The following is a 23884-nucleotide window of genomic DNA, read 5'->3' as shown; positions in this document are numbered from 1 at the left end:
CATGTTATTTTTTTGTTGAAATGTTTAAGCATGTAATCGACAATAATCAAAAAGTAATGTAATTACTTTTGATAAAGTAATCGATTGTAATCGATTACATACTAAAATTTGAGTAATCGATTATTAATCGATTGCACACAAATCCTTCATGTAATCGATTATTAATCGATTACATTTGTCAGTAATTGTGCCCATCCCTGACGCTAACGGAATATAGGTATTTAGTCGGATCTTAACATGTGATTTGTTTACAAAACGGTTTTTATATAAATAAACAAACAATTGTCGAAATGTTCAGGACTTACATCAAATCTGTATTTGGTTAAGATGATGCAAGCATACGATTTGTATTACGTCTTTCACTTTGAGAAGCAAATTATCTTTAACAACTTTATTAAAATATCATGTAAAAACGTTAATTATGAGCTATGAAAGTCAAGTGGCTCGAGCATTATTCTGAGTAAGTGTTAAAACAATTGAAAGAAACATTTTTTACAGTGGGTTAGCTTTCATTAGTCTTCACTATCTTATAGATTAACAACTTTTGGTTATATTTATAATTTAAAATTTTCATTGAAGGTGGAGCACGAATGCACAGTTAATTAATTATATTGATGTGCCATTTGTATGCAAGAGTGACATTCCTTTGTATTTTGTGCTGATTTGATAAAAGGTTATAAAAGGCGAGTATTTGAAACGTTTAAAATGATTACATAGACAATAATAGTGCATTGACTTGACATATCAACGATATAAGGGTGAGGCTTAGAAACGGGGAAATGCGGGACTGTGCCGAGCATTTTCCCCGTTTCGGGCCGAATCCTTATATCGTTGATATGTCAAGCCAATGCACTATTATTGTCTTTATACTGCAATCTAAAAAAAACTATTTTCTATTGTTGTTTAGTGTGTTAATGTTATTTATTTGATGTAAATATTGGGGGAAAATCCCCCTTTAAAAAGGCCTCATATCACACAGGCGGAGAAGGTGTCTTCTCATTTATCCAACTTTTTAAATAGGTATTCTCATTTAGCCAACTTTTATTTTTTTTTAATTATTGGGTTGTTTGTTTGGTAATAATAAGGTGTCTTTCTAAAATTTGACAGTAAATTTGTTCCTGTGTGTTTGTATATTATCTACAAAATATTATATAAAAATAGCCGATAGTAAACTTGTTACATTTTATTTTAAAATAAAATTCAGTATATATTGAATAATGTCAATAATGAATAAATGTTTCATCAATTATACAGAAGAAACCCACAAATCAGTAATATTTTTATATCAACATTTAAATAAATGAATCTACCGAACATTCATTTAGTCACGGTGTGCTATTGATATTTCTGTGCCAGTATTTTATGACTTAAATGTGCTTTAATTGCTATTGATTTTGTTTATATATTTACATATATGTATTAGAACACACCCGTGAAATCGTTTAAAACTCCGAAAATAAAGTGTATTTGCTTTTTACTATCAATTCTTACATGTAGTTCACTTATCAATTTCTAGCCCTGCTCCTGCTTTCCCTCCAAAAAAAATCTTATTTTGTTTCTATTAATTTCAAAAATGTAAGCGTTTATCTGTATATTATGAACATTCATTACAATAAATAAACTTATAATGTAGAAAGTCTTATAACAACAACACTTTAGATACTGCTGCAGAAATTTTATTGACCTCTGGCCAAGGGAAGCTAGCAAAATGGTTTGGAACTGTTTGTAATTTAAGATTAAACTTGTTATTTTATATCCGGAGGCCTTTATTTTCGTTTTTCTCCCAAAATAACACAAATGGAATAATCATAAGAGTAAAAAATTTATACTGGACTAATAGGGATTTTTTTTAATTTTACTTGTAGCAAGAAAATAAGTTCGGTGACACCATGTTTTCTTCTTATTTTCATAAAACAAATTATGAAATCTTTCTTGTCACAATTTATTTCAAAATTCTATCTCATAGAATTTTTTTTTTATGTACACTTATGTGTTTTTTCATGAACAAACTAACCAAATTTTGGCAATTTTCAATGACTCATTGCTTGAAAAACAGCACGGTGACCCATACTTTTTATTAAACTGTTGAAAAGAGCATAGCAAAATCTTCTTTTTGGCAAATAATAAAAAAAATTCTGTCTCAAAAAAATATATACTTGTGATCTACCTTAAACGTATTCAACTTATATTTTGTCCAATTTGGATCATTTGGTCAGAAGAACAGAAAAAAAACCGAATGAAGAGTATCTATTACACAAACCAGCTCCATCTCATTGACAATTTTCTATTCAGTTCACATTTGAATTAACGGTTAAAAAACTTTGAAATACTTTAAATGATTAAAATTACATCTATTCAACTTAATGTCAGTTGCACATTTTAACATGCTATGCTAAATAATACTACAGAAAACTTAATCCGGGTAGCCTAATTTTCAGTGTTATTTTTCACCTGTCATTCAACCCAAACTCTAATTGAAAAACCCTTTGTTCTTGATTACCTTTGATCTCATCTATCCAACTTTTTTTTTTACCTTTACTACCTAAAATTTTAAAAAGTTGGATAAATGAGAATGAACCACGGAGAAATATACAACACGATGAAATGTGCATCATTACCTGTTGAAAACCGCAACCAATGGTGAACGAATTCGTTTGTTTACAGACTAAGATATCAACAATTAACATAAAAAATAATGATTTATAAGTTGCAAACAAAAAATATTAATAAGTGAAATATGTTTTCCCAAAAATTGTAAAAGAAACAAGTTTGAGACGTTAAACGCATCGTTGTTTACATTGGAAACAAGAACAGGTTGAAGAGGTCGTATGAATAATTAAATTTATCATATATTTAGTACAAAATACAGCTATTTTGTATATCTAATAAAGGTTCTTTTTTCCAGTCTGTATCACCTACCCTGTATCGCATACCCCGTATCGCATGGTAAAACCCGTATTGCATACCTTTTTTTTTTTTTTTTTTCTTAAACTTAAGTCAGTTTTTTTGGGGTTTTTTTTGCTTAAGAATTTTTTTTCTATTAAATTTTTTTTTTTTTTTTTAAATATTAAAAAAAAAATAAAAAAAAATAGGTCAATTTTTTAATGACGTCATTGTTTGGTATGTAACGTCACGAACATCAAGTTTTTACAACATTTTTTTTGGCACACTAAATGCAACTGTAAAAAATACAAAACACTCAATAATACAATAATAAACAAAATATTTTCAAAACAACAGATTGTAAGGTAACCTAGGTGCTTCGTATAAATAATTGAGCAGTTATTTTAAAGCTTTGAAACAAGACAAAAGCAGAACTGAAGGTAACCCAGTGCTATGGATCAGAAAACAGTTCATATAATATAAAACTCTTCTGTTGAAATATATGATAAAGCGTATAATACATGGCAAAATCCGTATCACATGCCGTATCACCCTCGACCAATATCATCCCTCGGGCCTAAGGGCCCTCGGGCTGATATTGATGTCTCGGGATGATACGACATATGATACGGATTTTGCCATGTATTATTCTCTATATAATTTCGACAATTTCTATTTAAATATTCATGAGGAAAAGTGATATCAGGTCAGTAACTGTATATGACATAGAAATATACGGTCAACGTATTTTGACTGCTCAAATAGAACAAGTGCAGTATAAATACCAATATAAAGAATCATTCATCATTTTTGAGATAGACTATAAATGAAAGCCGAATTATTTATCTCCCCTTCATGATAGATTGTTTGGGAGATAAATGTTAATCATAGAGCTGAACTACCAAGCAATTTTGAATTGAAGGTTATATAACGTTAAAACAATTTTCCACTATAAACGAATGTTACTTTATAGAAATATAAGGACTTTGTTAGCTAAATCTACAGATTGTATTGGATATTATGAATTTTTATTACAATAGATTAACATGCTAATTATTATATATTCATGTTCATATACTCCGTGTTGAAGGCCGTACTTAAACCTATAATGGTTTACTTTTTAAATTGTTACTTTGATGGAGAGTTGTCTCATTGGCACTCACACCACATCTTCCTATATCCATGAAACCAAAAAAAAAAAATGCCATTTCGTTATAAGCAGTTAGTTCGGTCCATTTTTTTCAAAATAACCCTCAAACACCGCTGATGTATTACAGACTTGCAAGTTAATTATTAAACTTGTTTGAATCCGTATTCACGTGAACCTCATTGTAACCCGACCCTTAGTTAGCGATGGTTTACACATAAATAAGATGGCGTGAAAGGTAACAGCATAGTCCAATCAACCAGAACATGTCATTTGTAACCGAAAATGTGGCTGGGAGGAAACAAAGAGGGGACATTAGAAATTTGGAACAGAAAAGGGTTTATCCGCTATTCCAATACTTCAGGTGTGGCATAGAATCTTTTTAATACAAGATTTTCGCCATTCTGTATTTCAAACATGCAAAAATTATACTAGCCAGTTTGAAAAAAAAAATCAGCAATAGTGTCTATATGCATATGTCATATCTACCTGTATTGTCATCCTACTTTGGTTTCAAATTCCATTTCGATGTCTGTTTCATGTCAGTCATGAGTATCTTCTGTTTGTCAGTTGGGCATGTAGAACGACAATAAAGAGGGCTGATGGTTTGATGTCTTAGTTTTTCCAGGTTTTCGCGGAGCTGTTCAGATTATACATTTTTTTATAATAGCAAACACGTGTTATACTAATACCTATTTACTTACATGAGTAATTGCGAATTTCATGATTAAAAACGTATTTCAATGATTATTATAAAATATAGGAATCAACTACTATATGGGATATTTTAAAGGGGCACTAGCTGTCAAATTCATGGTCACCGATTTGGCTCAAATTCTCATATTTGATTTATAACAATGTAAAACATTTATTCAAACTATCAAAAGTATTAAATAAACAGTTTACAGAGTATGGGGTAGATAATATATAAGTTCGTTTCGTGTGTATTTAAGTCCAGACGCCGTCTAATTAACTATCGATTTGACCTCACATGACCATATAAGCAATGTAAACTTAAATAAAGATATAAATAGATTAAACCAACACGTGCAATTGGATTTTTATAGGTCTGTTTGATTTGATTTTATAGATTAAAAACATATGTTTCTCATTGTTTTTAACCGTATAAGAATGATTTTATGTGCATCGAATTAGTAATCAAATGATTTACCGTAGTTCACTTTCATTGTTGACATTCTTTTCCTTTATATAACCAGTACACGTACAATGCATGCGATGTCAATCTCTAGCTAAGGGTTAAATTTAAGTTCACATGAATATGGATTTAAAGAGGTCGACTCCTTCACAGCCTCAGTAGGTTGCTATGCAAAATAGATGGTTGCTATGGAAATTTTATGCATAGTTTTCTACTCAATTGAATACACTTTTATGCGACACTTATCATGTCAGTACAAATTAATCATATGTGCATTTTTCTATGATAGTGACCCCTATTAGGTGACAAAATTTGTAGTTTTCGTACAAAATTGCTTCAGAAACAGCATAATGTTGGGTAGCTGCCACCAATAAAAATTCAATAGTCTACCCAAATTTATTTTTTCTTTGAATTATATGATAGTCATTCATTTTTGTCAGTACCATATTTTATATTATATACATCAGGATTTTTTTACAATTTTGATCCAAAAATTGCGTATTTTTGTGTAAAATTTATAAACTTGAACCCTTTGATTTTCCTGTTACCATAGCAACCATAAATAAACATTTTTTTAAGAAAAGATTTTTTTAGCTGATAATTTTAAGGTTACAAAATTAAAATATTTACTTGCAATAATCACTTTTCTTTGTTCTGGTATCATATTTCATGTCGGAATATCCTGTGTTGTACCTAAAATATTGTCTCAGATTCACTCGTTTCTATGGTAACCATTTTAAACTGTCAAAAAAGTGTTTTCCCTCACAACTGATCGTTATTGTTTGTCGAATGATCTTTTAAGACTCAAATGTTTATTTTAAGCAAGGTTTGATGACTTTTTATTTTTTTTCACTTTCCACCTGAAGCTCTATGCTTATTGGCACAGCCTCTCAATAATTATCTGTTCAATGTTTATTAGCGTAATTTGACAAGATTGAACCTTTTTGGCTGCAAAAAACGAATTGTTATTTCACTATTTCATTTTCATTATTGATTGAACAGAAAAAAATCAAACTTCTGATTTTTTACATATCTCGTAGCTAATGCCCCTTTAACGACATTGACTACTCATTAGGCTCGGTACTAAGACAATAACAATCAAAACTAAGGGGTAAACAAAGACTCACAAAACCAAAGAACATTTACATCAACAGTTATAAATATTAATCAAGAAACAACACGAACTCCAGTAAAAACCGGGAGTGAAATCAGGTGCTCCGGAAGGGTAAGCATTTCCTGCACGGTATACGGCACCCGTCGTGTTATTTCTTTGTTCAATTCGGTAATGATGGAAGGTTATTATGACTGAAGAAGAATATCAGATATGATATCTGACACACTTTTGTCATAATGGCCAATCCTACTAAATGTATCTGAATTGCCATTGGACAACATTCCCAAATTTACAAAAAATGCCTTCTCCTGTACCAAAATTACGTACTTTTTTCGAAGTAGATCAAGAATTTCAAGTGTGACATCTTGACGATGTCTTTACATGAATAATTTTCCTTTGTCCTTTCGAGAATATGAAATCATATCGACCGCACTGAACACGTCTCTACAAAATGAAAATTAAATTATGCACGAAAGACGTCACTTTTTTAGGGGCGTTTCCCCCTTGGCTTAACTGTTGAAATTTAATCCTAATTATCAATGTATTTTTTTCCGGAAAAGCATTAATTTGAACTTCTTTCTAAATGATATTCTTTTATAAAGGACAAGAACAATGTGATGGAATTGATAGGATGTGTGGTAATTGTCACTGCATGAGACCATACAAGAAATATCAAACGAATGGTTTATGGAGTCACTTTAAACAGCGGTATACTACTATTGCCTTCATTTCCCACTAAAAACTCTAGATCCACTAGTACTGACGTAAAATAAAAGTATACTGGTATTCAAAAATCACAATTCGATTGAAAAAAAATACAAATCTGGGTAACAAACCAGGAGCACGGGAAACACATCAACTATCAGAGGGAAACGAAGGAACAACAGGAAACCAGATAACATACCTAATTATTTAAAAACATCTCTGGAAAACTTACAACTAGAAGCAGCAAGAATCGTTACAGGTGGTACTAAGGTAACATCAAGACAGTTGATGTACGATGAAACCGGTTGGGAAACTCTCCAGTCTCGGCGTGATAAACATAAGTTATTAAAATTTCATCAAATGTTTCACGGAGATTGTCCTGATTATCTTTCTGTGTTAGTTCCAAATCAGAGACTAGATCTACACGACCACAGGACTAGGGGGTCTTCAAATTTACAAACTGTATTATGCAGAACAAGCTATTATCAAAAGTCATTCCTACCAGTCGTAGTAAACCTTTGGAACAATATTCCTGACGACATTCGTCTAAACCAATCAAAATCAAAATCGGGTTTTAAAACTTATCTTTCTCAAAATATTAATAAAATACCATTGTATTTTCACTTCGGCTGTAGAAGAGAACAGATATGCTTAGCAAGACTAAGGCTCCAGAGTAGTGTTCTAAGGGACCATCTATTTAAAAAAAATCTAATCGAGAACTCACTGTGTTCCTGTGGTCGAGAAGAAACTACCTCTCATTATTTCTTTATATGTCCAAAATATAATGAAATTCGAAGGGATACTATCGGGACGATTTCTTGTTCTAATCTTAAGATTATTTTATATGGGGATAGTCTAAAAGCGGACGAGGACAATATGCAAATATTTCATAAAGTTTCTGAATACATTAATAAAACAAAACGTTTTGAAAGTTAATCTAGCATATGTATATATATTATATATTTAGACTTTTTTTTTCTTTTTTTTTAAATATGATGTAAAATCGAGTGGATTGCCCGGTGTAGTTGATTAAGGTCGGACGTGTGTGTTGGTTCCAGTGACTGTCTAGAAAAGTAAATAAGAGTTGACTGTTTCTTGTTTTTTGTTTTTTTTTCCTCACTTTTTATTTTTTTCCTTTATTTTATTTGTTGTATTTTTTTATTTTGTGTGTGTGTGTGTGTGTTTATTTATTCAATGTATCATATGCTACCATAAAATGAATATACTGTTGGCACGTAATATTGTATGTTAAATAGATGTTTTTTGGTTTTTTTAGGGAGACGGATTTATAAAAGTTTTTCCAAACTTGTTTCCAAATCCCATATTTGTACTATATGTAACATTGTAATATTTGTCTTGAAATTGTTTATTAATAAATATTGTTTAAACTAAACAAGAGTGCAACAAAAAGAAATGCCAACACACATAGAAACGAACTATTAGATAACAGCTGCAGAATTTGATTGCATAATGATAATATAGATAGCAATTGTAGGTAACCAATTTGAATGTTCATTTAAGGTAGCACAATACAAAGATTTTTCATCTCCAATCAGACATCTTTAAACTGATGTAATTCCACTCATCTTTTTTGAATTTTAGAAATGAGGTACCAGAAGAAAGAAGAAGGATCAATCTTTCAAATTGTGATAATTTCATTATGACATAATTATTACATAATTAATTTTTATGTAATTAGTTGCCATATTGTGATGTCTATACTTGAATGAATCTAGCTTCTTTGTTATCATGGCATAGCGTCCCAAAATATTTTATAGATTCTTGCACAACACAGTTTGACGTCCAAAACTATGTCTCAGATTTTTCCTATTGTATTGCATTCTCTCATAAATCTGCAATGAAGTTTGCAACATCAATTCATAAGACACCACTAAATTCAATTGAGTATAAAATTTGTTCTTTTGATGTTTTGAGAATCTGTTTTGGAGGTCAAGCTGTGTTGTTCAACACAATTTGAACGATTAATCTTTCTTCTTTAATTTAGTTTCTCATTTATAAAATGTATATAAGGATGAAATGAAATACATCAGTTTTAAGTTGTCTGATTGGGAGTGAAAAAATCGTTGTATTGTGCTACCTTAAAGGAACAAATTTATAAGATTTTAACTTACAAAATACTGATATGCTTACACGTGTACATTATTTTTGCTAGATATTTAACGTTTCAGATTGGCGTTTTAAGGGGAGGGAACTCTGAAACAGTGCAATTTCTGAAGGAATCTATATGGAATTTTCCTATAATCATTAGGAAGATCCCCCCCGTGGTTTATTAATCCACTATTTTCCCTTTATATAAAGTCTACGAGATCAAGTCAGGCAAATCTTTATGCCAGTTGTTGTTCATTTGATTACAGAGTTCAGTATTTTTATTCAACCGCCCCCCCCTCCCCCCCCCCCCCCCTTCCCACTTTTTGAATCAGAGCAAAGCACCTCAAAGGTTTTTAGAAAGCTAAAACTTGTAAGTTTGTGTTCGTGCGTCACGTGCATCTGTTGTGAATAAAAGATATAATGGTTGGATGACCATAGTGGTTAGTTTTATCTCTAAAATTAATAAAAAATATTTTAGATTTTCAGCATCTAATGTAAGTCTTTTATCTAAATTGTATTATTATATAATTCTACTTTCACTTTCAGATTTTCCCCGGGAAATCAAACACATGACTCTATTATCCCATAACTACCAATGGAAAAGGTTGTTTCGTTTCTGGATTGAAAAGTTCCAAGCTACAAGAACATTGCACACAGCTGATTGGAAACACAAATTATAAGACAATGCTTTTGTATTGATCTATCTTTGTAAAAACGTTGAAGATGTAAAAATTTGCTTCTAATCTGTTGGTAAGTTTGTCGTCATGATGATGCCTTGATGGATCTTGATGGACAGATGACTGATTTATAAATAGTGGAACTGGTTTCGTTCGATATCTTCATTCTTGTGGAGAGGAAAAACTGATTATAATTAGTTTGATAACATTCATAAAATTGTCACAACAATGGCGATTTCAATATATTTTAAACATGCAGTTTGTATAATTTGCAGAACTTTAAAATTACTATCTATTCCACAAAATCTAGTTTCACTTTCACTTTTATATTTTTTGAAAATCCTCACAATCATTTAATCCAACAGAGAATTAACAGCTTTATTGTAGTACCCATTGCATGTTTATATATATAGATTATGATATTCTGATATTGAATATTTGTAAATAAATATAACAATTAAACATTGCATTAAAGTTATTTACGTAAACACATAACAAGGCCGTAACTAGGCATCTTATTTTAGTGAGGCAAAATAATTGAGCCGAGCGAAGCGAGGCGAAATTTCTTTTTGGAGGGTATGAAATGAATGGTGCAAAATCCTGCATTCTAGGCATTTTTAGAGAGTTTGATAATGTTTTGAATTTGGACACTTTTTATAAAAAAAAATCATATTTTAAGACTTACTAACACAAAATTTTTAACAACTTATTAAAATTCATATGGAAGATAATCATCTAAACATCACTGATTTGAGACTGCTGCCAGAACATAGAACAAACTTCGATTCAGTAGAGTTTGCCAAATTTTTCTATGAATGGTTTAGTCAAATCGTTTCAGAATCATAATTTGTTCTACTGATACTAGTATCCTTATCGAGATGAACATGGAACATGACAAGACCGCACAATCTCTTGCTTCTCATGCATGCTATTTTCTAAGTTTTCAGTCGCTTCAGTGCCGTCTGTGTTTCTAAAGGTAGTACATTATCATCAACACAATGATCAATGTCTTCTTCCAATTCCTTCTCCATCAGCAATTCGATAGTAGCATATCATTATAAATTAACAGTTTTGTTTACAAAAGGGAATTAAGCTTTCCTTTAAGCACCATCATAAAGTTGCATTTACAAAATATTAAACTCGCTACTATTATGCTGACAAAGAGAAGACACACTTGGGATAGAGAGATAAGATACATGTATATGATTCTATCTATAGAGTAGGCATACATGATATGGGTACAGGGGAATTGGAATGGAATTGTTGACGTTTACATGTAGGTCCGTAATTTCAAATTATTATAGTTGGTGGTATTTTAGTTCCAGAAACTATAAATTTAGGAGTATATAAGGTGTTGGGTGTCTGAGTCTGAAACCCCGAATATAATGAAACGAAATTCCATAGTCCCGAATAATTAATCAAAAGACAAAATCCTGTGTTAAAGTTTCTACCATTCCTCAATAATATCAAATTGGAATATGGGATATTCTTTCAATTTTCAAGGTTAAAGAAACATGGATAAAAACTAATCCATGCATGTTTCATATATATTTTTATTGATATTTTATTTATCTGTAAAGAGAAAAATTTCAGTTCGTGAAATGAATACGCAGACAGAACTGCCTCTTGCGATGCCCAGTACTTGATTTGTCAGTCTACTTATCGTTTTTGGATTGTTCTAATGAAATTATATGCAATACTCAAACTCTGTTCACAAAAAACTAGTTTACTAGAATTATTCTTTCTTTACCTTCAGTGTCGCTTTCCCTTTTTCTGAAAGAGCCTGTTTTAACCAGAGATCCATGATGATTATCGTTACTAGGTTTATGTAATCCAGAAACATCACCGTTGAGATGCTGGGTTACATTCAGGAAGAATAGTTTAAAAGGAATGATGACAAGTTATAGAAATTAATGTTGAGACAGAACAACAAATTACTATTATATTTATATATATGTATGAAAAAAATAATCAGTGTCGAAATTTTAGTGAGGCAATTGCCTCACTTGCCTCAAGGGTAGTTACGGCCTTGCATAATTGTATCTAATATTGCTGATTGTTTTGTCTCTTTCTAATTCCAGCCTTTACTTTTTATAAAATAATAGTAAACTCATCAAAGAATTATATACATTTTTATGTACTTTCAAGTTCTAAAGACTGACGTAATGTCATGAACTATTAATCTTGCTAGAAATTCAAAATATGACTATCTGTGAAAAAAGGTCTCCTGAAATAAATATAGGAAATAAAATCGGGCCGAACTAATTTTCACTGATAATTTCTATTTTTAAATTAATTAAGTGGACCATCCCCCCTTTTTTGGGGGAAAATTTGTTTGATAATTTAGGGAATCACTGAAGCATGACTGGAGCAGACACCCTCCTAGGAAGTCTCTTGCACCCCTCCCTTTTGCAAATTTCTGTATCCACCTTCAGTCGTTAACTTGAACTACCTGTTAACTGGTCAATCGATTATCTGAGAACTTTACCAGTTAGTCAAAACTATACGATTTGACAACACTAATAAATATATAGTGATAATATTATTAATCTGGGTTATTTTTATTTCAGGTGGAAGCTAGGTCATATATCAACTAAAATGAAATGCACACATGAATCCTGTGGAGCCAAGATTCCTGCAGGAGCCAGATTCTGCACCGGTTGTGGTACTGAAGTACAGTCTCCAGTTCCTGTTAAGACAACACTTTGTCCATCTTGTAATGACATTGTAGTCATAGGATGCAAATTCTGTCAGAGCTGTGGAGGAAAAATTGACCCTGCTCTATTTATTGACAAAATTTGCCATGGTACTAAAGACAATGGGCAGAAGTGTAACACAGTGCTGACTTCTGGTACTAAGTTCTGCACATCTTGTGGAACCCTTCAAGACACTTCTAATACACATGATACAAGCAGTAAGTTAAGAATTTGTATGCACATTCAGTCAAGAAGACGCTTGTTATTTACTTTGTTTTCACAAAATTGAACAGACAATCCTTATTAAAAACAACACCCATTAAACATTTTGAGTACATTACAGTATTGTTGGAAGATATATTATATTTCATGCCAGCCGATGAACAAAGTTATTATATGTTTTGACTGTTTCGTATCTGCAAATATTTTAAATTTCCAATATATGTTGAACTATATTTGACTTAAAATTTGTTATCACACTTTCACAACTTTTCTCATTAACTTAAACCAATAGAACAGATTTCAAAATTTATAGTCATAGTGAAGGTTGCATTGTTTGTGCTCTTTTTAGATCTCTAATTTATAAAACACCTACTTCCTATTTACCAGTTCTGTGAATTTTAAGTAAAGACATGCATTTTTGTTCAATTTGATTTTAGTGTCCCTCACAAAGATGGGAAACTTATTGTTTTTGATTAATTTCTTTTTATTTTTATTCTTAATCTTTTATTTTAGATACAGTTGTTTTACCAGGAGATGCACCATTAAAATTAGATTTACAAACTACTCAGCAGAAGGGAGACAACCAAGATAATACTACACCTCCCATAAAGGAAGAACATGGCAGTTCAGGATCTTGCAGTCCTGATTTATGGGAAGCTCCAACCATCCCTCTGGCATCTAATGCTAATAAAACTGAACCTGTAAAAGGTTAATTTTAAAATAGTCAGATCACTGTATACCATCTTAGTTTCACAAATATTGTATTTGTCCCTTTCTAGCCTACTTTGGAGTGATTTGGTTGGATTTTCAAATTTTCTTGATGTAGTTGAATAAAAAGGATCCAAGTTTTACATATTTGCCGCAATCTGTTTACGTAATTTTTCAAGTCAAGGAAATGAATAGCTTGCAAAAGTTGGTTAGTTTTACAGTAAAATTATATTCCTTTTATCAGAATGTTTATTTGTTTTGTTAATGATATGAAATAAAATGAAATGATTACTGTAAATTCAGAAATTATTGCGTGCATTTATTATTGCGATTTTGTCAATTTTAACTTAAATGCGATTTTAATTTTTACGATTTTGTGAAAAGTCATGCTTTATTCAGTTAAAATATTACAAAATGCGAGTTTTAATTATTGCGTTTACAATTCTGTCGCAATATTCGCAATAATAAAAACCTCGCAATAATTTCTGAATTTACAGTAGTATAACTATTTCATGTGTATAAAACATTGCAATTATATCATTTCTTATATATGTAAGCAGACATAATAGGTCAAAATGGTAGAATTAGTATATGTTAATGAAATAGCAATAACTGCTTGATTTGGACACGTTTGGGGGTTAGTTGAGAAATGTACACGTTTGGGCATTTCTACAAATCACACACTTTGGCGATGTTTTTAACTAGACATGTTTTGCAGTTCAGTGACGTCAATGTCAGTGATATTGTTGGCTTTTTTTCAAAACTACCTCTACCCTTTTTTATTGGGAAATTTAAAATAAACCATGAATTTGACTAAAACTTCTATTTACAGACCAATTTTCAAGAGCCAAACCCAGCTTTAAAATAAGACCCCATTTTGTCAGTGATTATACATAAATAGACCCTCAAATGTGCAGATATAGTCATTTTAGGCAAGAAAAATGTTGAAATGAGTGTTTTTCAGTTTGTATTCATGCACAATTACTACTGAGACTGCACTGTTTGGGAAAAAAGTTGTCTGTTGAGGAATAATTTTAAGCCATTTTTTTTTCAAATTAAGATTCTTCTCCAGGTGAAAAAGCCTGTATTCTCCACTAATTTAAGAAAGACAATATCACTGAATGTGGACACATTTGGGTGAATTGGACACTTTTGGGGGGAAGGACACGTTTCTGAGTGTTGCATATATACTGATATAGTTGCTTGATTGTATGAATGAAGATGCATTCATTGATAATAGACAAGGACTGATATGAAATTGTGGTATTGCGTTATTGTTTCTTTGCATTATTACCTTATATTTAATCTAAATTCCAAATCCTGTCCATGATCTAAAGAATGTTAGGGAGTAGGATCAAAGGCATAATAAAAAAAAATCCAATAAATGCCAACATGGCCAATATGCAACCTAAGAAGGAAAAATGAAAAGAATTCAAAAAAACATTTTCAGGTAGAAAGAGCAACTGATTACATTACTGTATACCTATTTTTGCAAGAATTTGCACAATCAACATGTAAATTGAAATTATGTTTCATTTTTATAGAAAGTGTACAGCAGATTGGTAGCCAAATGAATCCTGCTCAGATTGAACTGAATGTTCCAATGAATGCTACTGATGTACAAGATATGAAGACTTTAGAAACTGGAAAAGACTGTGCTCCAAAAATAGACAATGAGGGTTTGAAACTGACCAATCAACAGAGTGGTGTACCACAAGGAGGTGGACAGGCTAGTCCAGGGTTACTAGATCAACAGACTGGTGAGCCGCAGAACAATTGTCACACTTCTCTTGTGAAAGAGGAAAGTCCTAGGCTTACAGATCAACAGACTGGTGAGCTGCAGAGCAGTACATTTTCTAGCCCAGTAGACAATGATAGTCCAGTGCTGCCAGATCAAGTGATTGACAAACCACATAGTAATGAACCAATTGGTCCAGATGACAAGGTTGGTACAGGGATGGGAGGTCATGAGAGTGATGGATCGCAAGGCCATGAAGATACTAGAACAGTAGACAAGGAGAGCCCAAATCTAGAAGATAAAAAAACTGTTGAACCAGAAGACAATGGACTTTCTGGTCCCAATGACAATGGGGATCAAGGGCTAACAGATAAGAAGAGCAGTGAATTACAAGGTATGGAACTGTATGTCCAAATGACAAGGGATAGTATTCTGAATGATGAATAGATATTAGTATAAATTTTTCCCAATTCCTTTTCCTTCTTAACAAGACTGACTTAAGCAGCCTCTGGAAGTTATAATAGGGTCTTATACACAATTGTTTTCTTATGTTAGTAAGTAAATTACATAACCACTAGAATTATATTTTGAAAGATATAAATAGCTCAAAGTAGTTAATACAGTCCATGTAAATTTATTTATAAATGTTGAAATGTCAGTAGAAGATTTAAAAAAAATGGATCATGTAACAATAAGTGTGGGTGTTGTTTTTTTTTTTATAAAGTTGTTACACCTGTGTTCCACTTTAAATCAAGTGTATCTTAAATCTTCCTTTTAAAGAAGGGACTGATTACAATCTTCATGATCTTCTTAAATATTTGATTCAATACAAAAATCATGTCTGCAAAGTGATCTATAGTAGCTGATGTTAATATACAATTATTATTTTTTTCCAAAGATATATTTGTTTGTCACATGGTTGATGATTGTGAGTAATTGGTTCATTTGCAATTATACCACATCTTATTATATATAAAAAAATTTTTTTATCAACTATCTTGAATTTTCATTGATCTTTCTTCCGTCTCAAACTGCTTGACTGAGAATGGTCTTTCTTTAATTTTTGTGCTATTTTCACATTTTTAATCAGCGAGTATTTAGCACTATTATGCTTTCAAGTTCACATATATACTGTCTGTTTCATTTGAATCTTTTATCTGGATTTTATCATTTATCTTTAGAAGGAATGTTCTCAGTCATGTCAGTAAAACCTTTGACCATTTACAGTAATTTGTATTTAAAACATTTCAGAATCAGATATAACAAACATGGAGACACAAATTGCTGGTCCCCTGTCAAACCCTAATAATAGTCATGATAGCAATGGTAACCAGAACTCAGAAAAACCAAACAATTTTGCAGAAACGGATGATCAAAATACAAAATTACAAGGTGATGAGAGTAAACACAATGAGAGTAATAGGAATAAACAAGAACTAAAAGAGAAAGGTATCAGTAAAATTTGTCTAGAACAAAATGTGCAATGCAGGAACTTTTTTGGTTGTGCTAGAGTGCTTAATTGCTTATTTATTTGTTTGAATCATATTATACCATATCACATCGCTTAATTTTTTTTCACATTTAGTCCTACAACATGTACAAGGCAATTTAAGCTGTCATTTATTATTTGAAATTTTTATCTTCATAATTCCAGAGAAGGTTTAGGTTTTTATATGCCCCACCTACAACAGTAGAGGAGCATTATGCTTTCTAGTCTGTGCCTCTGTCCCTTCGTCCGTCTGTTCGTTTGTCTGTCCTGCTTCAGGTAAAAGTTTTTGGTCAAGTCCGTAGTTGTTGATGCAATCTAATCAACCTGAAACTTAGTATACATGTTCCTTATGATATAATCTTTCTAACTTTAATTCCAAATTAGAGTTCTGACCCTAATTTCACGGTCCACTGAACATAGAAAATGATAATGGGAGTGGAGTATCCTTGTACCGGGGACACATTCTTTTTATTGAAATAATTCAATAGAAGGTTTTTGTTTGACATGTTTGAGACAATTTATTTTCACTTACAGTCTACTTATTTGCTAGAAATTAATTTTTGAACTTATTTATATATGTCAATACTAAAACAAATGTAAATAGCAGCTCAAATAGAGTCTCCATCAAATATGCACAATATACAGTGATAAATCGAGTTAGCAATACATGTAGTAGAATGTTAATATAGTAATATTTTTTCAATTTTAAAAATGTTAGATTTTATATGTACAGCGTGTAGAAAGACTCACCATTGGTACCAAGATTAAAACTTATAAGCCAGACACTTGTTTCCTCTATGAAAGACTCATAATTGATGGTCCAATCTAAGATGTTGAAAAACCCAAGAATATAAAAAGTTGAAGAGCATTCAAGGCCAAAATTTCCAAACAGTTAAAGGCAGATATATTTTCAACCTCGTTTTATTTGTACTTCATAATTCACAGCAGTATAGCTTAATGGTTCATAGGTTAGAGCTTTCACGATCATCTTCAAAGCTTTCATTATGTAGAGTTTTATATTTTTATTGATATGTTGTAATAATATACATGTAACTCAGACTCAGGGTCAATCTCTGCTGAAATAGGAAATTGCCATGTGTATGTTATTTTTTGTTTAAAGAAAATTTTCAAATAATTGTGGAATAAGAATTTAAGATAGATAAAAAATTTCTACTGTTGCAGAATAAAGTCTTCAGAAATATATTTGAACTTAAGTGTCAAAATTGCAGTATAGATGAAACATGAAACAGATATAACTTGCCCTCTCTAGATTGTGCATTGGGTAGGCAGAAAAAGTTAATGATATACTAGTCAATGCCAAATAGAGATTTGGTATACAAGTTCCAGACCCATTTCCATGATGAGCTTTAGACCCTTTATATGTTTGAATTTTGACACTTTATGTGTAAGATAAAACTTTTGAGATGACCTGCTGATGTTGCAAAGTCTTCCCATTGTATATATATCCAGTATATATAGCAGGTTATTTTCAGGGATTTAAATATTTGAGATTGTCATTGAATAAGATATACAAAATATTTTGGGGGTCAACATGGCCAATATAATTTTGGCAAATTCAAACTTTTATCAATACCATTGCATCTGCACTTTAAATTGGCAGAACTTATTTTGAAAAAAAACAAAAATTTACACCAAGGGAAAATAACCCCCTGTAAGGCAATTGATAAATTTTGGCTGGGTAATAAGTTTTCAGCAGTTAATGAGGCTAATTTTTCTTTTCTACATCTTCTGCTACCAATTTCACAAAAAAAATTGTACTTTTCACTATAACTAAGAATATATTTTTATTGTTATATTTCTTGTGAAAAGTGTCGCTAGTCTTTGCCACATCATGCGTTAGATTTGTAGATTGGTCTGGTTGTGTATTAACAGTAATGTAGGATGTTTAATTTTGTTCAACAAAAAGTAAAAAATATGCATTTTATTCATCCCTTCCCTGCAGAATTTACACAGATAAAGGAAAGACAACCAGGTGACATGCGGAGTTTATCAAATTTACACAGAAGCGGAATTAAAAGAAGTTCTGGAACAGACCTTGGTCTTGTAGCAAGTAAACGAAGAAAAGGTTTAAAGTGATTTTAAAACTTTATTTCCTGGCATGTTTTTAAACAGATAACATCATTTTCACTTAAAAGGTTGTATATATGTCATGTATGTATATGTACATATATTACAATATATATGATTTAAAAAAAGTTTTTTTTTACGCCTTTCCAATATTTCTTAGGCCTGTGATATATATATTTATAATAGATGGCACAAATAATGAGCCACTATGTAATGTTCAACAAAGTACACATTTACAACAGGACTTTATGCAAACTTTTGTAAAGCCACACAATCAAATATCCATGAAATTTTTCTTAATCCACTAAAATTGGTACCCACAAAAATAGATGAATCCACAGAAAGTATGTTCAAAAATCAGCATACAGGCTTATTTAAGGATGTTAGCTCCTCTTGTTGTTAAATTTTTGGCAGATATTTGAAATCCTCTGATTTTATTACATATTGTTTAAAAAGTCATATTTGAAAATGCTATAAAACCCTTGTTATTTTTTAAGTAAATTTCAGAGAAAAAAGGTGCCAATGTTTAATGTATGAAAGGTTAATGAGAACTATTTCCTGTCAAATATCCTGTTCAATCTTGAAAATAAACACACAAACCATTAATTTGTATATGCCAGTTGAAGACTGGACATATTATTTATTATTATAATATATCAATGTGAAACCTTCCATCAACCCATCTTACCATTCATCAATAAACACTTCATAGGATAATTCCAATTGGTTTAAACAAACTTTCATGCAATTTTTACACAACATTTGAATTGATAGAAGAATGCTCCCCTATGAGTATGAAATTATTTGACTTTGTCATTCCAGACTAATTGGACTTTGACTCATGAATGAAGGTATTTTTCTCACATTTCACACACTAACTTCAGTGGGCCTCAATAGATTTCCATTAAACTTTATATTATCGTTGGGATTGATAAAAAAAAAAAGCTCTGTTAATATATTTTTTGCTACTCTGATTCCTCCTTCCAAAGTTTTGGTACTGTAATTGTCAAATTTAAGTTCATATATTGCATCATAACGTCAGTTTTTTCTTGGATTGATTAATAGGAAACTTTACTTCAAAGATTTTTTTTTCAACTCTGCAGATATTATAGAGAATCCATCTAATAGAGATGTTCATAAACCTGAAACTAATGATGATACAACTGATACTGAGCTTCAAGTAATTCTCATATCTGACACTGAATCTGTAGACGATGGACAGGGTACAAATGAAGAGTTGGTCAATACAAATGTGAAACCAACAAAGAGAAAACTTGTAGAGGAGGAGGTACAGATGAAAAAAATCAAAGGAGAAGATAATGAATGTGATAAAGGAATTCAGCATGTATGTTTACTTGTTTATGTTGCTAGTAGAAAAGTAAATTTCGAAGAAGAAAAAACTATTTCATGTAGAATTTGATACATGTATTTATAAGCAAATACTTTTTTTTTATATTTTACATTAATAATTGTATATTTGTTTGTCTACAAACACTGTAACTGGCAACAAGTCTCTGTTTTGTTTTTATTTAACAGCTGCAATTTTATTTAAAAGCTGTAAATTGTCAATCACTGGTATTATATATGTCTATGTTTTAAACTAATTACAGGAGAACCCACAGTCTATTGAGAAACATGGAATACAAGAAACAGGAGAGCAAGGAAGTACTGATGGAAATACAGGACAGTTAGGGGCAAGCACAGCAGAACAGAAGAAAAACACAAAAGAGGAAAATAAACAAGTTTCTTCAAATGTAATTTCCAAGTACTTACCAAATTTTGGTGTGCTCATTTTGTTAAATGTAGTCATTAGTCATAATTCCTAAGCTTCAATTTGTTTTAAGAAGAAATGTGTCAAAACAAAAGATGCATTGTAAAAGAAACTTATTTCTATAAACTATGAAGAAATAAAATTAATGCTCAGTAGTGTTGCCCTGCCAGGACCCAGTTACTGTGCTATTGGCAGGTGACCCATCAATATTTCAAAGTTTGATTTTAGGTTTTGTGATAATATAATGATATTTGGTATGATGTTGTATCATTATTAGTACACCTAATAAGTGTCCCAACCACTTCAGTCATGATCTATTGACTGATTTTTTTGCATTGTGAACATGTTTAAGTTTGTAACAAGGTCAGTTCAGATGAACCACTTATGACAAGTCAATAATATTTGGTATGCATTTATATGAGCATTGACTTATTTACTTTATTATGGCTTGACACCTTCAGTCAATCACAGCTTTTGTCTATGCTAATATAAAACTAATAAGATATGTGGTATGATTGTTAATGAGACAACTCTCCTTCAGAGACCAAGAATGACAAGGAGATAGAAGTCAACAACTATGGGTCACTGTATGGTAGTTTTCATTTTAAAGAATTTAGAATTCTTTCAATTTCTAAACTTCAAATTAACTGTCAAAATCACACACAGGAAAGACAAGAAAATTATCATTGAGTCAACATATCATTTGCTTTTTCCCTTTATAGAAATGTTCATCAAGTGAGTTTGTATACATTTATAGGATACAGAGAAAACAAATGAGAAACAGACAGACAATCAAGTAGTTAAGCAGGGAGAAGACAAAGATGAAGAAAAAGGCCTGAAAGAAAATTCTAACCAAAAAGAAGACCAGTTGCCTACCAAAAGAATAACTAGGTCCATGCAAGCTAATAAAAATGAACATCAGAGCAATCAGACTCAGGTTAGAAGTTTCAGATTAAAATAATTGAATGCCAGCAAATTTGAATGACAATTAAAAAATTTCAAACATTAATTTGAAAGGTGTATTTAAAAAAATTTCTTCAGAATTGAAATAATAAAGTTGGTCAGAATTTGTTTTGGAAAGCATAGTCTTGTTGTTTGTAAATTATAATCATATTCTGTTGTAAATAAAAAAAAAAAAAGGGGGGAAATAACCAACAGAAAAGACATTTAACTCAATCTACAGTAGTTTCTGTTTTGAAATTTGAATATGAAAATAGTATTATACATTATAATTTTGGTTGTCTTAAAATTTCAGGATTATAAAAAAATGAAAATTTAAAAAAAAAAATGAAAAAATTTCAGTATTACAATGTATAAAAAATTGAAAAAATAAGGCAAGTCTTGGATTACTACTAGGAAATACTTTATTCTGGTATACATGTTTTGCCACTTACAGTTGCCTGATTAGGACAATTTAATGATAGAAAAACAAATGCTGAAGTTCATATGGAGTTGTAAATGGATTAAAAAGACATTATGTCTCATTTATAGGTTTGACATAGTTAAAAGTGAAAGTGAAAGTAAGAGTTAATTATGAATTATCAGTATCTATTTAAAAAGAAGATCATAATTGTTAAACTCACTTTGAATATATTGCTTTAGGTGTCAGACCACCAATTAAAAATCCCTATCTGTTTTTGCAAATTTTACAGCTTTCTAAATATCTTACCTTAAGTTTAACTTCATAAAAACCAGGTATATTCTGAATTGTACATGTATCAGCATTCTACATGCCAATTTTCATCATACCTGTAAAGTCTTCTTACAAATTAACTGAGTAATTGGTGTTCTGACACCTAAAATGACTTTTTTGGCTCACCTGGCATAGCCATGTGAGCTTATGCCATCACTTGGCGTCCGTCTTCGTCCGTCGTCCGTCGTCTGTTGTCGTTGTCGTCTGTCGTCGTAAACTATTTCAAGAATCTTCTCCTCTGAAACTACTAGGCCAAATACTTCCAAACTTTAACTGAATGTTCCTTAGGGTATCTAGTTTATAAATTGTATCCAAAGTTTTGATCTATCAACAAACATGGTCGCCATTGCTAACAATAGAACATAGGGGTCAAATGCAGTTTTTGGCTTATATCTCAAAAACGAAAGCATTTAAAGCAAATCTGACATGGTGTAAAAATGTTCCTTAGGTCAAGATCTATCAGCCCTGAAATTTTCAGATGAATCAAACAACCCATTGTTGGGTTGATGCCACTTAATTGGTAATTTGAAGGAAATTTTGCAGTTTTTGGTCATTATCTTGAATATTATTATAGATACAATAAAACTGTTAATAGCAAAAATGTTAAGCAAAGTAAGATTTACAAATAAGTCAACAGGACCAAAATTGTCAATTGATCCCTTAAGGGGTCATTGTCCTTTAATGACAATTTTTCACAATTTGTTCATCATATTTGCTAACTTTAAAAAATCTTCTCCTCTAAAGCTCAACCAAATTCAACCAAACTTTGACTGAATGATCAGTAGGATGTATAGAATAAAGTTGTGTTTTATTTTCTATTTTGTCAAAAAACATGGCCGTCATAGCTAAAAATAGAACACAGGGTAAAATGCAGTTTTTGGCTTATATCTCAAAAACTCCAGCATTTAGAGCAAATAAGACAAGAAGTTAAAGTATTTATTAGGTCAAGGTCTACCTGTCCTGAAATTTTCAGCCGAAATGGGTAACTGTTTTTTCAGGTATAATGCCTCTGAATTGACGATTTTAAAGAAATTTTGCAGTTTTTGGTTATTATCTTGAATATTATTATAGATACAGATAAACTGTTAATAGCAGAAATGTTAAGCAAAGTAAGATCTACAATTAAGTCAATTTGACCAAAATTGTCAATTGACCCCTTAAGGAGTTATTGCCTTTTTAGACTTTTTTCACAATTTGTTCATCATGTTGACTTGCTTTAAAAAATCTTCTCCTTTGAAACTGATGTATCAATTTCAGCCAAACTTAGGCTAAATGAGTTTCAGCGTATCTAGTATAAATTTTATATTTTATTTCCTTGTATGTCAAGAAACATAGCTCCTATGGCTAAAATAGAACATGGGAGAAAACAATTTTTTTTTGCTTTTGAAGAAAATAGGACGATTCAAAGAACATTTAAATAAATTGAAAAGCCCAAATAATCATTGATGACAGATTTAACCAAAAAAATTAAGGTGAGCGATTCAGGCTCTTGAGAGCCTGAGACTTGTTTTATTTTTGAAGGAATTGCCAAAGAAAAACAGTACAAATTCAAGGTAATGTATAAACAAGAACCTGAAGAAATTTTACTGACTTGTAAAAAAATGAATTCATTTTGTTATCTTCAATATGTGGAAAGGTGTTACATACAAGAACACAGATTGAGTTAAAATTTAACAGAATAACTTTAG

The 23884-nt window shown here is 31.0% G+C and overlaps 2 protein-coding genes across 2 annotated transcripts in view; both read left to right on the top strand.

Moving 5' to 3' along the window:
- The first annotated feature begins 5309 nt into the window (after positions 1–5309).
- On the top strand, positions 5310–22000 carry LOC134718858 (protein IWS1 homolog). Its single transcript, XM_063581714.1, has 10 exons — positions 5310–5344; positions 12362–12705; positions 13223–13417; positions 14962–15549; positions 16407–16604; positions 18608–18715; positions 19836–20077; positions 20343–20486; positions 21261–21440; positions 21995–22000. The coding sequence occupies exons 1-10, from the start codon at positions 5310–5312 to the stop codon at positions 21998–22000; spliced, it is 2040 nt and encodes a 679-aa protein (XP_063437784.1).
- Positions 22001–23174: 1174 nt separating this feature from the next.
- The window catches only part of LOC134718809 (E3 ubiquitin-protein ligase rnf213-alpha-like), a 105413-nt gene continuing 104703 nt past the window's right edge, over positions 23175–23884 (top strand). The window contains exon 1 of the mRNA XM_063581582.1: positions 23175–23194. Within this exon, the coding sequence (XP_063437652.1) occupies positions 23175–23194 (20 nt within the window). The remainder of the gene's footprint in view (positions 23195–23884) is intronic.

This window comes from Mytilus trossulus, chromosome 1, assembly GCF_036588685.1.
Source record: "Mytilus trossulus isolate FHL-02 chromosome 1, PNRI_Mtr1.1.1.hap1, whole genome shotgun sequence".
In the NCBI taxonomy this organism is placed as follows: Eukaryota; Metazoa; Mollusca; class Bivalvia; order Mytilida; family Mytilidae; genus Mytilus; species Mytilus trossulus.
The sequence above is the reverse complement of the archived record's forward strand: the minus strand, read 5'-3'. Positions and strand labels throughout refer to the sequence as shown.

Bases quoted from the DNA above. Each gene is read 5' to 3' on its own strand.
- LOC134718858 (XM_063581714.1), top strand. From the start codon at position 5,310: ATGGATTTAAAGAGGTCGACTCCTTCACAGCCTCA. The intron at 5,345-12,361 runs GTAGGTTGCTAT...TTTTTATTTCAG, and splicing joins TCGACTCCTTCACAGCCTCA to GTGGAAGCTAGGTCATATAT. The intron at 20,078-20,342 runs GTATGTTTACTT...AACTAATTACAG, and splicing joins GTGATAAAGGAATTCAGCAT to GAGAACCCACAGTCTATTGA.